Source organism: Larimichthys crocea, chromosome III (genome assembly GCF_000972845.2).
Source record: "Larimichthys crocea isolate SSNF chromosome III, L_crocea_2.0, whole genome shotgun sequence".
In the NCBI taxonomy this organism is placed as follows: domain Eukaryota; kingdom Metazoa; phylum Chordata; class Actinopteri; family Sciaenidae; genus Larimichthys; species Larimichthys crocea.
Genome location: NC_040013.1, coordinates 16,885,460 through 16,900,117, shown reverse-complemented (window position 1 = coordinate 16,900,117; position 14,658 = coordinate 16,885,460). Strand labels below are relative to the sequence as shown.

Here is a 14,658-nt window from a genome sequence, read left to right as displayed (position 1 = left end):
ATATGCAAGGCCGCTATTGATTGCCTGATCCGCCAGCAGAGGAGGGAGGCGAAATGAACTTGGAATGAACATCATGCCTCAACTCATTGTGCGTATAATACTCTACTTAATCCCACATTTTTCTGTGCTATGGAATTCAATTGATCAATCATGTTCCACTGATGGTACCATTTCAGGGGCGTTATTGCCATTCTGCTCGGCTGCTTGACCTTTTTTCAATGGCTGAGGCCAGAGGATGAACCCGACTCGCACCAAGAAATAGATCCATGAAGAGAATGGAATAGAGGACTGGGTATGAGTGTGTGTCGACAGGAGGGTGTGTGTACGTGTGTTTCACTGCTAAAATATATTGACTTTAGCTTTGTGTAACATTTATGAAGGAATCAGTTTTTTCTCCTGCCACATGTGTTTTTCCTACCATCAGTTAACCGAATATTTTAGCACAGGCTTTTTTTTTTTTTTCTTTTTCTTTCAAACAGCTCCCTTGGGTAAAGGTTTGGGTTTGCTGCTGGTACAGCAGCATTCGTGTTGCTGCTGTATGAAACTCAATTGTTGTCTGTGGTACAGAAGAAAATGGAGTCATTAATTACCTCGTATCAGCTGGTCTGAGAAAAGAGGCAAGCTCGATCAATAGCAACTGTTTGTCATTCACTATGGAAGCGCATGCTTATACTCAGCACCCCCTCACACACACTTAATCAGGTCTGCAAGAGGACATAGATTCCCATCATAGGATACTTTCTGCTGCACTTTCTGTGGCTCTAAATGTAAACAAAAGCCTCACTGCAAAATTTAAAAAAATAACTATTTTGGAACCTGCAAATTGAGTGACAGGACTAACAATGACTAAATCTATATCAGCACCACTTTGTGATGTTGTTTACATCAGCAATGGTTTTAAAAATTAGAGTGAAACAGGCCTCTTTTTTTTTTATCATGTTCACTTCAGACACACATTTTTTTTCATCTTTTACTTCAGTTATATATATATATATATATATATATATATATATATATTATATATATATACTATATATATTTATATATATATCAAATTTATGTGGTCAAAGAATTACTTATTTGGCCTTTTAATAGAAATACTAGTAAATTATTCATTTTCAGAATTTGCCATTAGAGTTTCATGTTTGACATATATCATAAGATAGCTGCAATAAATCAGATTCATCCTTTGACAGTCAGCGTGTCAAGTGGAGTGTGAAGCCCGACTGTCAGATCCCTTGTGTGTGTGTGTGTGTCTCATTGACTGGCTTGTTTCATTTTCTCAGTGTTTCTTCAACCCCTTTGGGTGTCTCAGCAGGTATTCTCTTATCACTCCCACAGCACCAGCTGACTGCGTCTCTTGGTTTTAACACCAAAGTGTAAGGGAGACAAACCAAGATAAAAACAAGACTCTCCAACAGTGACGTTCACACATCAACCCTAAAGCAACGTGCTTTCTAGTAAACACTCCCTTTCATCAGTTTGAGCACACAGACGCTGTTTGACCTCATTGTGTCCAAAAGTTACACATTTCATTGTGATGTATTCAAACATTTCAACCGGACTGTGCAGCTTTGCACCAAACTCCAAGCTCCAAAGACTAACTTAAACCAATGGACATGAAACTGCTATTTCTTGTCTAACAACAGCGTCATAAAATAATCTAAAAGTTGCACACACACTCATGCACTTTCAGCCATTTGCACACACACACACACATACAGAGTAAACCAATGACAGGAGCTACTGCGAAACAGACACAATGGTATCAAAAGCTGTTCTGTTTTGCTTTGTCTCTATGGGGATGTTAACGTCCTGCGGTGGCATGGTGGCACTTTATGTCCTTCTTTCATCTCCCTTGTTCTTGTGATAAGATAACTCAGGGCAGAGTAGAGGTGGGGGCTTGTTTGAAAGGCAAATGAATTCCTACACACCGCCTGGCTCCCTCCGTAAATCAATGGCACAGGGTTTTCCTAGATCAGAGGCTGTGAGTCCTCTGCTGATAGGTGAAATGATGCTATCGCAAACTGTGGATCATTTGTTGATGTTTTTAAAAACGCAGTTATGCTTGAAAAAAAAAGAAGAAAAAAAGAGAGAGCACAAACAAACTGGTATACCCAGAGGGTGAACACTCCTCCCCTGTAAGCTAGCTATATTTATGAAACCTCTGAAGCGGAAAGGAGAGAGGTGGGTGGGGTGGGGGAGAGAGAGGGAGAGAGGCAGCAACACTGCCATGGCTGTTAAGATCCTGTTATGTTGTGGCGTGTTTAAGAGCTTTATTAATTCGATTTAGCACCACCAACCAGTGTACTGACTGTCAGCAGGCATAGTGATGCTTATTTGATATTTGCACTCACTGTCAGTGCTGAGGCTGCGGCTGCAAGTATTTTGAGGTTCTAGTTATTTTATTTACTTTGGCTTAAATTCTCAAAACTAGGCCAATGCAGAAAGTTAATAATAAATAAATAAGTACGCATTTATTTGAATACAGCTTGCGTGTGTGTAACATTAATATTATTTATGTTATACACAAACTGTATATCAGGTGGTAGAGTGAGTTGGCCTTTAATTGTAATGTTGGTGGACACAGAACTGCTTCTGATGTGTGTTTGTGGGAGAAAAAAATTAATTAACAAACTGCTAAATGAATGTAAAGTTATATTTTTTTAAATATATTTTATCAAATAAAAATATGGATTGAAACTATTACAATATTTTCTATTCAAAACACATTTATATATATAAAACAGATAGATGCACTGCAATAAAATAAAATACTTACTACATTACTTTAGTTTGCATAGAAAAGAAAACAAGTTTAAATAAGATTTTCACTTGTTTCTATAAAAAAGTAATTTAGGAATCCATTACAGATGGAAGAGACTGGATAAGAAGGATATTTTTGCAGTACATCCTCTCCCTCTTTAGTATGACTTTGTTCCCATCTCTTATTTTTCTTTGTCCTCCTCTGCTTTCGTCTCTACCCTCCTCTGGACCAGTCTGTCGTTTAGCGTTGCCACCCTGTGTGGCGAGTATTTGTGGAAATGCAATTAACGCATCCCGTCTTTTCTCTTGCCTTTTCTCCCTCCTCAAGCTGAGTAATGCATCGCTCCATTAATTCTCGGCATCGCTGCCCGTAATTGACTTTTCTCTGACATGATTCCTCTCCAATGAGTGAATTTCCTCTCCTTATATTTTTGTGACGGATCTCATTGTATATTGTTTACAACTATATGTGGGGTCTCACGCAGCCACGTCGCTGAATGCAAATGGTTAACCCGTAAGACTCAGAAAGAAAGAAGAGGGGGGACGATAAGAGGAGAAATTAAAGGTTGAAGAAAAAGAACGACAAAGATGGAGCAGAGAAGGAGGAGGGGGAGAAATGCAATGTCGACCCTTTTGTGTCCTCCTCTACTGTCGGGGCCCTAACAGCTTCTTGTCTCTATGTTACGCTCTGTGGCCCCTCTCAAACCTGGGCTTTTCTCTCTCTCACACACACCCCATCAGGGCCATCATGGTGCTCATGATTCCATTTATTTCTGTCTCGCCCTGGATGCATTTATTTTCTAAAGTGATCCTCTATTGACTCATTGTCATGGACTGGCTTGACTAGCCAACCAGTGTAGGCCCAGGTTCAAATCCATACACTAACTGATTCAAACTCTACAAATGGGTCATATGTGTTAAAAGATACACACCTGACAATCTCTAAAAGGACCAAATATCAAATTTGAACAAATCAAAATAGTGACTGTATTCATTTTTTTTCTCAAGCTATTGAGCAAGGTTGATATAACTCCAGCTGCTGCGTGCGATCGTTTTTTTATGTCATGAATGAGCAACCTGCTAGGCCATATTTTCTTCTCCTCGCTCACACACACTCATCAGCTCCTTCTACACTCATCCCACACCCACGCTACAATCACAAGTTATGACCTTTGCTTTCTCCATCTAATTTATCACTGTAGCTCCCAACTGCCTGTCCTCCCCAGAGCTGCACTGGGCTCCATCCAGGACGAGGTAAGCCAGCGATGAGAGAAACATACAGTTAGGTCACATCAACCTGACTACACATAGCAGCAAGGTCAGGAGGAACCTGTCACTGTGTGGTAAGACTGAGAAAACACTGAATTTACATAAATCTGTAGCTCTAATAAAAACAGCATTTCCTTCATAAAGTGAACAAATTAGAGCAGGTATGTCTCACATGATAATTAGCTCAAAATCATCTTCGGGAAACAACCGGGAGGCTCAAAAAAGTGCGTGGACTTCTATACACTATTATACACATTTGACAATCAAGCAGCAGTTGTCACCCAATCCTCTCTGCCTTTTTTTTTTTTTTTTTTGGCTTCCACTTCCACCATAGGTTTAAATGACTGAGTGAGAGCATGCTGTACAACAGGCTAATTTCCCCACTTCACTATTAATGCATTTGGCAGGAACAACATTCCATTTCCTGTAATGAGATACACAAATAAATCTGGCTATGGATAGATTCGAGGTGGTGTGGTGGTGGTGATGGTGGTGGGAGGAGGAGAAAGAGGGGTGGGAGGGGGGGGGTTTGTGGGGGGCAAAGGAGGGGGCGCATTGAGACGCATTCTCCCAGCACTGGCATAATTGGTATCGCTGCTTGCAGACATGCAAACCAATCTCTCCACAGATAGGGCTGAGACTCTCTCTTTTCCCCCCTTAAGGCTATTTCTTTTGTCTTTTCGATAGCTTGCACATCCAAGATAGAGGGAGGGAGTGAGGGGGGAGATGTTAATTTGTGAATTAATAGCTTTTCTCTGCAGAATTGCAAATTCTTTTAAATGTCACTATGTTCACTGTGTGAGGAGCATCTGAAGCCACCGAGTTACAAACAGACACACATTCCCGTGCATAGGTGCGCGTATATTTGCATGCACAAATCCTAAAACTAATCCTTGCTCAACTCTCTTTGAGGCTGCCAAGACCTCCTTCTTCCCTCCTCCCCTCATAAACCCACTTTTTTTTCTCTCTCTCTCGTTCCACTGCTCCTCTGTCTCTCTTTTTTTTCTCCCTCCCATCTTCACTCGAAGCCGTCCGGTGTAACATGCTACTTTTAATTTGCAATAACACATGACAAGGACAGATTAATGGCTCTTATGGCACCTATGTCCCTGAAGCTCATCTTACGGGGTCCCGGTGTACATAACGCGTGTCACACTACATTATCTCCACAGCCCTCCAGTAATGGGGACCTTTTTCTTCCTCAAAGGGCAACCGCTGACTTCAGCCACTACCGGGACCACACGCCACCACCATAACAACACGAGTGGTACAAGGACTGTGCAACGCTCTTTTAAATGTTCATCAAATTATTACAGTGTAGGCACAAACATGTGACGCTTTCAAGCTTTAAATCATGCAACAGAGTATAGTGAGTAATTTGTAGAATATTTTAAACAATGTAACAACTCTTTGCTCCGCTATGTCTCCCCTTATTTTATTCACATATCCGTTGACTCATTTATATATTTACTTATCTGACAATGTAACACTTTAGCAGGTAACTTTTTGCTGTTACAGTCCTGACTAGCTCAGGTAGATGGTCTGCCTGCAGCTGAGACCATCCCTGTGACTTTGTTCTGTAAAATAACAACAATGCTGAAATCATTTAAAAATGTGAGTAATTGAAAATTAGCATAAAAAAAACAGAAAAATGCCAAATTGAGAATTATTCTAAAAATGTATTTTAGTTTACAAAAAAATCCACAGCTATCTTGCCTGATAACAGATTAAATAAGCTACACTGTGCATTACTGTATATTGAACTGCATGCCATTAAATGGAAAATAGGATTTTCCACAGTCACTTTAGCTTCATTTATTTTAATTTCTCTGGAAATTATTTATTGGAAAAAAAAAAAATCCCCCCGCCTCATCCCTCTAAACTCATAACCCCGGAAGAGCAAAAACAGTAATTGAGAGGAAAATATTGTCATCTGATTGACCAAAGCAAAAGAGAAGGTTGTCTAACTTCAACTTACAATGTCCTATTTTCCTTCCATCCAAGTGGTTGCCACTCCAGAGAACTAAAGAGACAGAAACATAAAAGAAGGAAGTGGCCTGTTTTGATGAGTGCTCTTTGAGATCATTTTCAACCACATCATACCATCAGCCACCTCAAAGCAATACCACAGAATCAAACATACACACACACACACACACACACACACGCACACAGAAACACACACAGGCACACATGCAGCCCCCTCCCTGCCTCCACCGGTCTGTTCCTACACCTGTTCAGGCCTCCACCAGGGACATGTTAATTCATAGGCATTAAAAAAGCCAATTGTTTGCAAAACCGATAATCTATTAGCCCTCAGGCAGTGTGTGTCCACTCTCTTGCCTTGCCTAGGAATGAGAAATTCTGGCTTGGACCAGATAGGCTTCCACTTAATCTTTGAGCATATCTAGGTCTATTTTCTTGCCAGTCTCCTGGTAGTGTAAAGTCTGACATACAGTCTTATATATAAAAAAAATCTTTATTACTGAGTGTTTTATTGCTGTGCAGCACCACAGGATAAGATCTAATTCAGCCAAAAATGTATGAATCTATATAGTGCAGAATATTAAATAACTGACAGAAAATCAAGGTTCTTTTTGTGCCTTTACGATTTAGAAAAGAAGGCAAAGAGCAGCAGCATTGATGCCTTGCCAAAGGGGATTAGAGTTGTATGACAGCTATATGGGATATCTACAGTACATCTGAGCATGGTATAAAATTGAGATGCAGCTCTGTAGGCGTATGGTAAAACGCAGGGCATCAAAAAGCTGATTGAATCGCAACACTCTCTCAACACTCACCCTGCCTGATATACAACATAACAAGTCACTGGAGACAGCACACAGAAACACACTTGGCTGCAGCGCTGTCATAAATGCCATCTTCTTCACACACAGGGAAAAAAAAAGTAGGAGACGAGTGATGGAGAGAATTAAAAGGATGGAAAACAAAGGGATCTTGTGTCTCCCTTACCATCGTCTCGTTTCCTCTTCTCGCCGTTGGAGCGGGGGATACCCAGAATGCCGTTGATGGAGTAGGATCCTACGGGATCATTGGAGGCGCTGGTCACAGGGGGCGAGGCTGTGCTGGGCACTGATGGAGAAAGCTGAGTTAGTGTGGGTGGGTTTACAGTATGTGTGTGTGTGTGTGTGTGTGTGTGTGTGTGTGTGTGTGCGTGTGTGCGTGTGCTTGTGTTCAGGTGTTTACGTTCTGCTCTCCTACTGTTTCAGCAGCCGTGATTGGCTCATTTGACTGTGCTGTAATCTGTGTGTAGCCTTCATTCATGCTCACCTATGGTGTGGCCGGGCGTGGAGAGCGGCGTAACAGATCCGTCAGGGGACGGGTGGAATGGCTGCTGGACTTTGGTGCGGATAATCCTGGTAAAGTGAACAACAGACATGGATCAATCAATACTGCTTCCAGAGCATGGAGATTTCACACTAGCCCAGCCGCTCCGGGACACTTAAACACGGCACATCAGGTCCACTTACGCCCGTGCATGTACAAGTGCTCTATCGTTTGGGCCGCTTGTATCCTCATATTCAGGCCCTTGTCACAAATAGCCAATCTCGGGGCTTTAGGGGCAATCTCTCTGCTCCTGTGTGGGGCTGAATAGGGGCTGCCCCCTGAGATTGTGGATTCAATCTAGCTGGATTCTGAGGTTAGAAATATGATAAAGTCCCCATACCAGTAAGATGTGATGTGGCGGGAAAGTCTTCATTGCACTTTGGTCTGAATGATCTTGCAAACAAAGCATGAAATCACATCAATTCACCTCAATGATCAGCTTCACTGGCTCTACCTGGCCAACTCTAATAATCTCCCTCTCCTGCTCCCCACTCCCTCTTTCCTCCTCGCTCTCTCTTTCTCTCTCCATCTCTCAGACCTGATCTTTCAGTCCTCTCTCTCCCAACCTCATCCCCTTTTCTCATTTCTACTCCACTGTCCAATGTGCTCGCTATTTTACTGTACTTGTACAATGTCTCTCTTTCAAAGCCCTCATCTCTTTTCTTTCCTTCTTTCTCTCTTCACTCTTTTCCAATTCATTTCTTTATTCTCCCTTGTACTCTCTGTCACCCCTCTGGTGTCTGGTGTTTTTGGTCTTTTTGTTGCTCAGTGTAGCACACAGGAATCCTCTGGGCTCAGTGAGGATCAGAGCCTATTGATTGGGACTCCGGGATAGAAAAGTTGACGACGAATGGCAGCGAGGAACAGCGAATGCAAATGCTAATCTATAAATTACATGTGACAGGAAAGCAATAGTGTCTTATTGGCCCAACCTGAGACCACTGCCAAATCCTATGTATTTTAATCTGTGATGCACTTTGAAATAATTTAGTAAAAAATAAAATGAAAGTGTCACAAGAATCTGAAACCTAAAGATGACTTTGAGATCATTTTATATTTGCAGGTTTATGGATTTTTTCAGCAAAACAGAAAGGTACAGTAGGATTTACACAAGCTCAGCTTTAACTCTTATGGGACATGATCGTATTACATTAAACCATGACTATAGTAATCTTTTGATTGACAGACAAACGTGAGATCATTGAATAACAGGCAGCGTTGTGTACCGACAGAAATCCCACATGGAAGCCCTCTCGCTCGAGAGGTGTGACAAAAACAGACTTTTACAGACTGCAGATGAGGCGAGTGACGTTCACACGTGTGCATGCAGCATCCAGCAATAAGCTATCAATTCTGAATCAGGCAGCTACGGGGTTAACTTCCTCGAGGGCAAAAATGTACATCAGACTCTTTTCATTCCCCTCACTATCTCATGTGTCCTCCATACTCTCTCCTTCAGGCAGGGCAACAAAGACTAGCAGCCTCCTCCAGAAAACACACATCAATATTTTATTTGAATTTCTAACATCTCACCACAACAGTTATCTGACCTCATGACTCGAGGGAGTCTCATAAATTCAAGGACTTTGTTTCAAGTCTATGTTGTTGATATTGAATAAGCAATTTGGATGGCTGATTTAACGACTTTGGCGTTTGGGTATTGTAAAAAAATATATCTCCAAAGAAAGATTAAAATGTGGATCAATATGATTGAAAGCCGCTTAGGTCCTTATGGGTATGCCTCTGTCCACTGGGCATGGTGCAGCGGGTGGAAACTCCTCTCTGCCGCAACAAAACAAAGTGCAACCCAGTCTCTGTGTAATCTTTAATAATTCATGCAGGAAAAATGTGTTTAAAGCCAGGACATCCTCTTTAGTCAACAGAGCAGAGGTCAACCCCTTAACCACAGAGACCACCAAGGGTCCACTGTCTCTTTCACTCCCTCTCTTCTCTTCCTCCTCCACATCTTTCCCACTCCTCCCTTTGAGACCAACAGTAAGATTCAAAAACAATATCAGACATTTTAAATAACCTGTGACGAGAAAATGATAGAAAATTATTTCTAAGGTTAAGGTTAGGTTTTTATAAACATTTCAAAATATAGTCTCTAATAAAAAATATAAATGAACCTCCCTTCAATGGGGAATACTTTTTGTTTTGCATGCTCTGAGAATAAAAATGCAGCTTTGTGCATTTTCACAAGCTCTCATGTTAATTATTAATGTGCAGGCCCTGTTCATTTTCTCCAAATAGTGCTGTTAGTCAAACCAAGCAGATTCTCAGAAATGTTTTCTAATAGTAACACATAAAAACTCCACACACCATTGAATACATTGTCCCCGGTTTTATGAACAGCAGGTGAAATCAGATAACAGCGCCAAAAGACCTGTTGAAACATCATTTCCATGGCAGCCTGATTTTCTAATATTTCCCCCTTTTTTGGGTAAAAGATTCATCCATCTCCTGCATTTAGCTGGATGTGTTATGAGACTCTCTTCAGCTCATTAAAATGTAATGCCGATGACCAGCTCTCTGGAACAGTGCCTCCTAACCAAAGTTCATCACTCGCAGGCACTATGGGGCTTTTTTCACTTTGCACACACATGCACTGGGGCTTTTTCACCAGCGTCCTCTGTCTAAAGACACTTTGTCCACTGCTGTCCCGCTTCATGTGGAAAGGTGAAGGTGTAGGGTGTCTGCTGCTTTAGCTGCTTCAGTGGAACAGAAACTCTTTTATAGTCCATTTTCCCAGAAATCAACACTGTTTTAGGACGGCGATTTGTCTATAATGTTATAGATTTATATTTATAGTGTAATTATTTCGAATAATATTACCTATTATTATAATGGTAATAATAATAATGTATGGCTAAAACCGGGATACTTTAGATTATTGTCTAACCACACGATTCGCCTAAATTGTCGCTCCACATTCACCTCGGTGTTGGAAAACAGAGCAATTGGTTGGCAATAAAGAGGCATGCTGCCGCCTCTGTCGCAGTGTGGTCCGCGTATTGAACGACTTTGTTGGGTATTTCCCTCTGCCTCTGGATCTGGTTACGCGGTATTGATCGGTTTTTATCGAGACAGATGTGATTCTTCGTGGCCCCAGCCTCAGTTCCCGTGCTGGCTGTGTTGTGGAGGGCCGCACAGGGGATTGAATTGCACTTGCGAGACCACCCCGGATTGACTCGGTTGGAACTGACTATAGTTCAGTCTTGTATGTGAAGATGAAATCGCATTATTTCAGAGATCATTTATAACATTTACGCATGATTTTTTTTTTCCTCATCTGTTTTTTGTCTTACATGAATAATTTAAAAATGTGTTTTAGCGAGAATTTACGCGCTTTGGAACAATTCACCATGCGTTTTTATAATGAAATTAAAATAAAAAACTGTTTTTTCCACCTACCTGTTGATGGACGAAACGCTGGGGACGGTGTCGTTGTCGCAGACGGCCTCAGCCAGTAGTCGGTCCCTTATCTCCCAAGCGAACATGGTTGGATTTTGGCGCTTATATTCAGCAATTTTATCCACCACTTTCGGAGTTGCAACCTTTGGTTTGGAGCCGCCAATGACTCCGGGTTTAATACTGCCGGTTTCATAGTACCTGCATGGGGACAGAGTGTGTGTTCCTGAATGGATCCCTCCTTTTTAATTCAACAAATCCAGTCTGATTGATGGACAAAAAAAAGTGGTTTTAAAAAATCGTTTGTGTGGAAACAAATCTCCGCCGACCTTCTGCAGTTACACATGGGGCAAAAAAAAAGAAAGAAAAAAAGAAAAAGGATTACCTATAAATATGATGGCGGCTTTATTCTATTAATTAGTCTGTGTGCTGTTATATGGGCCTAATTGAGTGTCAGCTGGAAGGTGAACAGAGCGGATTTTCAACGAAAAGCAGTGTAATTAAAATCACACAATATAAGCAGTGAGACGGACAGAACAAAGGACAGTTTTAGCTGTAAAAGCACAATTTAGACCTAATTTTCCAGTCTCCATGAGCTTACAGTAGCATGCACGACATGCCACCATGACCTATTGGTAAATGTTGGTGACAAACATTCAGTGTGTGTGAAATGAAATACCTCTGAAATGCCTTCTGATAGCTGAAAAAAATATATTTGAAAATATTATCTCACAGCATTTGTGCTCTGAAGTAAAAATGATGTAGACCTAATTTCTCATGTTTAAAGTAGACTTTACACTGATGGGGAAAAATATAGGAAAGTATGTATTTTATGCATTTTTTTCTCTCATGGATTATGACACTCAAATGTGAGTTTCTAGTGGCCGTGGTATTTTTTTCTTACATCTGCGAGTAATATTCCAATTTGTGTCTGTACACCTGAAAAGTCAGTTTTCAGGTGACCTCATGGCACTTTATACACTTTCTTTATCGCCTACAGCTTCCTATAATATTAATGCAGCCTCATATTCCTTAATGTTTAGCTGTAAACTCCTAAAATGTATTTCATGATTATGATGCTTTTCTCTTGCAAGGCTGCAGGTGATGGATAGAAAATCTCGGACGCAGAACTGCTGTGTTCAAGCAAAAAATAAAAAAATAATAAATAAATAAAAGAGAGAGAGAGAGAGAAAGAAAGGGGGGGAAAAAATGACCTGCCTATATAACCGATGACTGAGGCTGAAATAGAGCTGGGTGCGCATATACGAGCTATAGAAGATTGATGTTTGACACACATAGGGCTCTGTTGGTAGTGGATCCCCTCCTTTTACCTGCCGAGGATTTTGCTGACACAGCCGTGACTGACCCGTAGCTGTCTGGAGATGTCGCAGGGCCGGACGCCCTGGTGGGCCAGCTCCACGATCCGCTGCCTCACCACGTCCGGGAGGGGTCTGCCGTTCACAAACACCCCGCCGAGCTGGTTCACACCGCCGTGCCCTGCGTGGGACACAACAGCAACACAGGGGAGCATAACATTACATACCTGCAGAAGACACGTTTTCTCTTCACGTGGATTTTATTTTTTATGGGAGAGATGTGTGTGTGTGTGTGTTTTATTTCCAGTCTTAAAACACACACATACAGTATAATGTACATGTATACACACACATCTTGAAGCACACACACATTTTTAGTCTTTGTTGCTGCAGGAAATTTGAAATATCTTTAAACTGTAGTAGATTTTGAATTATTATTAATAATAAAAAGAAAAAAAATATCAGGAAAATATTTTTTTTATTGATTAAAACATGCTAGAAATTAAAATAGACAGAGTGAAATCTAGGTAGGACTGTGTTCCTTTTTAAATATAGAAAATAAACACAAAATAAAACATTAAATATAAAAATAAATGCACCTCAGTGGCTCTTTTAATAACCCCAAATAATTATAAAAGCCCTCTCCCTCTGTAACACTGGCCTGCTTAGGCAATATTTTCCAAGAGCATCTCCTCCACTGCAGCCTAACACATGTCGCAGATATTATGTTTCAACCTGTTTAATTTTCCTTGCACAATTATTGTAAATAATTAAAATGAGCTTTGATAACTCATATTACAAACGCGTATGGTGCGAATGAGGAGAAATAAATAATTTACACACAGCCCGGGTCTTCTTTACCCATATCGTATGGAGGAAAACATGAGGAAAATAGAAAAATGAAACAATTGGAGTTTGTTTTTTTTTTAATTCTGAAGCACCTACGTTGTAAAGTGAGGAGCTGGTAAATAAAGTGACACGTTTGCATGCATTTACACACAACGTGCTCCTCTCTCCGCAAAGTCATTTCACAGGTAATAAAAGCTTTGTATTTAAATGAAGGAGTTTCTGTTTTGTCACTTTACAGTAGCAGCAGACATGTACTCGTGTTGATTAACCTTTGAGTCACACAGCAAACTAAAAAATGAAAACAAAAAACTCCTCTGTGACCCATGTGCTCTTAAAAATAACCCAGAACTGTTTAGTTTTTAAAACATTTCAGCAGCCTCATGTTTTTTTCTCTGCGTCCTACTCTCATTTATTATTATTATTAGAATTAAGGGCAACTCATCCTGTTTTTAAATGAATCTTCTGGCAAAAGTTTGTCATTGTTTTTAAGGAGAAAAGGAGCCACGAACATATTTAATATTTGAGAGCCGTGCTTATCTTCAGTGGAGTAATAAAACGGTGGCAATGACGTGCAATTATGAACTTAAAATAATAATAAAAAAATACATTAGAGCTCATCAGAAGAATTCTGCTTGTTTTCTGTAGAAATAGATGCAAACATCTTCGAGCTAATTTGCAGGAAATAAAGACACAGTACAGACACGTTGTAAACTTCTTCAGTATACTCACGGTGCATCGCCGAGAAGGGGTCTGCTTTGCAGTGAATATCCATGGGATAGCAAAGGAAAGAAAGGTAATCGACTGAGGTCGCCGTTTCGCCTCTGTGGTGCAGCTTTAAAGGTGTAAAAAAAAAATCAACAACAACAACAAGGACCTATTTTTTGGTGTAAAACAGTCCGTGTGGGAAGAGTCCGCAGGCTGCAGCAGTGAAGAACTTCTTGGTGGACGATAAGTTTTCCTCCTGTTCAAGTCTAAACTCAGAAGTCTGCAGAAGGGCTGTCAGGTGCAGAGCATGACCCACGCGTGTGCAGAGCGCACCAGTCGCAGCAACATTGACTCAAACCGGGTCACTGTTTGTGTTTAAAGGACATCATGAGGAAAAAACAAAACAAAACAAAACAAAACAATGGAGTAGCTGTGAGTGTCCACGGGTCCGCTCGGGAATCTGCGGCCGAAAAATCCTTCTCCTCTGTCGGCGTGGAGGAGCGGCAGGCTCTGTGCTTTAATCAGATAGGGGCGGAGATGACAACAACATGGACACGGCGAAGTACAGAGCAGTGTGTCCCCCTCTCCTCCAGAATGGGCTGTGCCTGAGCGAAGCTTTGGGCTGAGAATGAAACCCCTCTCCTTGTGTGTCTGTTTCTAAAAGCTGCAGTCCCACAGATCACCAGCCTCCCCCCTCCTCCTCCTCCTCCTCCTCCTCCACCACCACCACCACCTCCTCCTCCTCCTCCTCCCGCCCCCCCTCCTCTCCTACCTCCATCCTACAGATCCCCTCGCATAGAGATGGATGACTTGTCAGACAAAGGCAATAGATTCCAACACTTTGTGATTCGCCCACGTAAAAACCTGCAGCTCAAATGAGGAGGTCCCTGCATCCGACAGCCAGGAAGGGGAGGGAGACGAAATGGGAAATGATGAGACTTTGGGGTGAAGAATCAAGGAAATTAAAGGCAGGGGGTAAGAGGAGAGGTAAAGC

At 41.3% G+C, this 14,658-nt stretch overlaps 1 protein-coding gene and 1 long non-coding RNA gene across 12 annotated transcripts in view; one reads left to right on the top strand and one right to left on the bottom strand.

The window, feature by feature from the left end:
- Positions 1 to 6,015, top strand: part of LOC113745641 (uncharacterized) — a 63,635-nt gene extending 57,620 nt beyond the window's left edge. Inside the window, exons 3-4 of the long non-coding RNA XR_003462286.1 lie at positions 3,969 to 4,020; positions 5,243 to 6,015. This is a non-coding gene — a long non-coding RNA (uncharacterized LOC113745641). The remainder of the gene's footprint in view (positions 1 to 3,968; positions 4,021 to 5,242) is intronic.
- pax2a (paired box 2a) overlaps positions 1 to 14,371 on the bottom strand; it is a 29,529-nt gene extending 15,158 nt beyond the window's left edge. For 3 of the 11 annotated variants that reach the window (XM_027277924.1, XM_019267937.2, XM_019267939.2), the window contains exons 1-5: positions 13,689 to 14,371; positions 12,126 to 12,303; positions 10,798 to 10,995; positions 7,327 to 7,412; positions 7,009 to 7,128 (exon numbers count right to left, since the gene is read on the bottom strand). In XM_027277924.1, coding sequence (XP_027133725.1) covers positions 7,009 to 7,128; positions 7,327 to 7,412; positions 10,798 to 10,995; positions 12,126 to 12,303; positions 13,689 to 13,731 — 625 coding nt within the window. In that variant the 5' untranslated portion in view covers positions 13,732 to 14,371. Of the gene's footprint in view, positions 1 to 6,013; positions 6,059 to 7,008; positions 7,129 to 7,326; positions 7,413 to 10,797; positions 10,996 to 11,473; positions 11,495 to 12,125; positions 12,304 to 13,688 lie in introns of all 11 variants that reach the window. The other 8 variants (XM_027277922.1, XM_019267934.2, XM_027277923.1 and 5 more) reach the window with 5 other exon arrangements.
- Between the last annotated feature and the right edge of the window lie 287 nt (positions 14,372 to 14,658).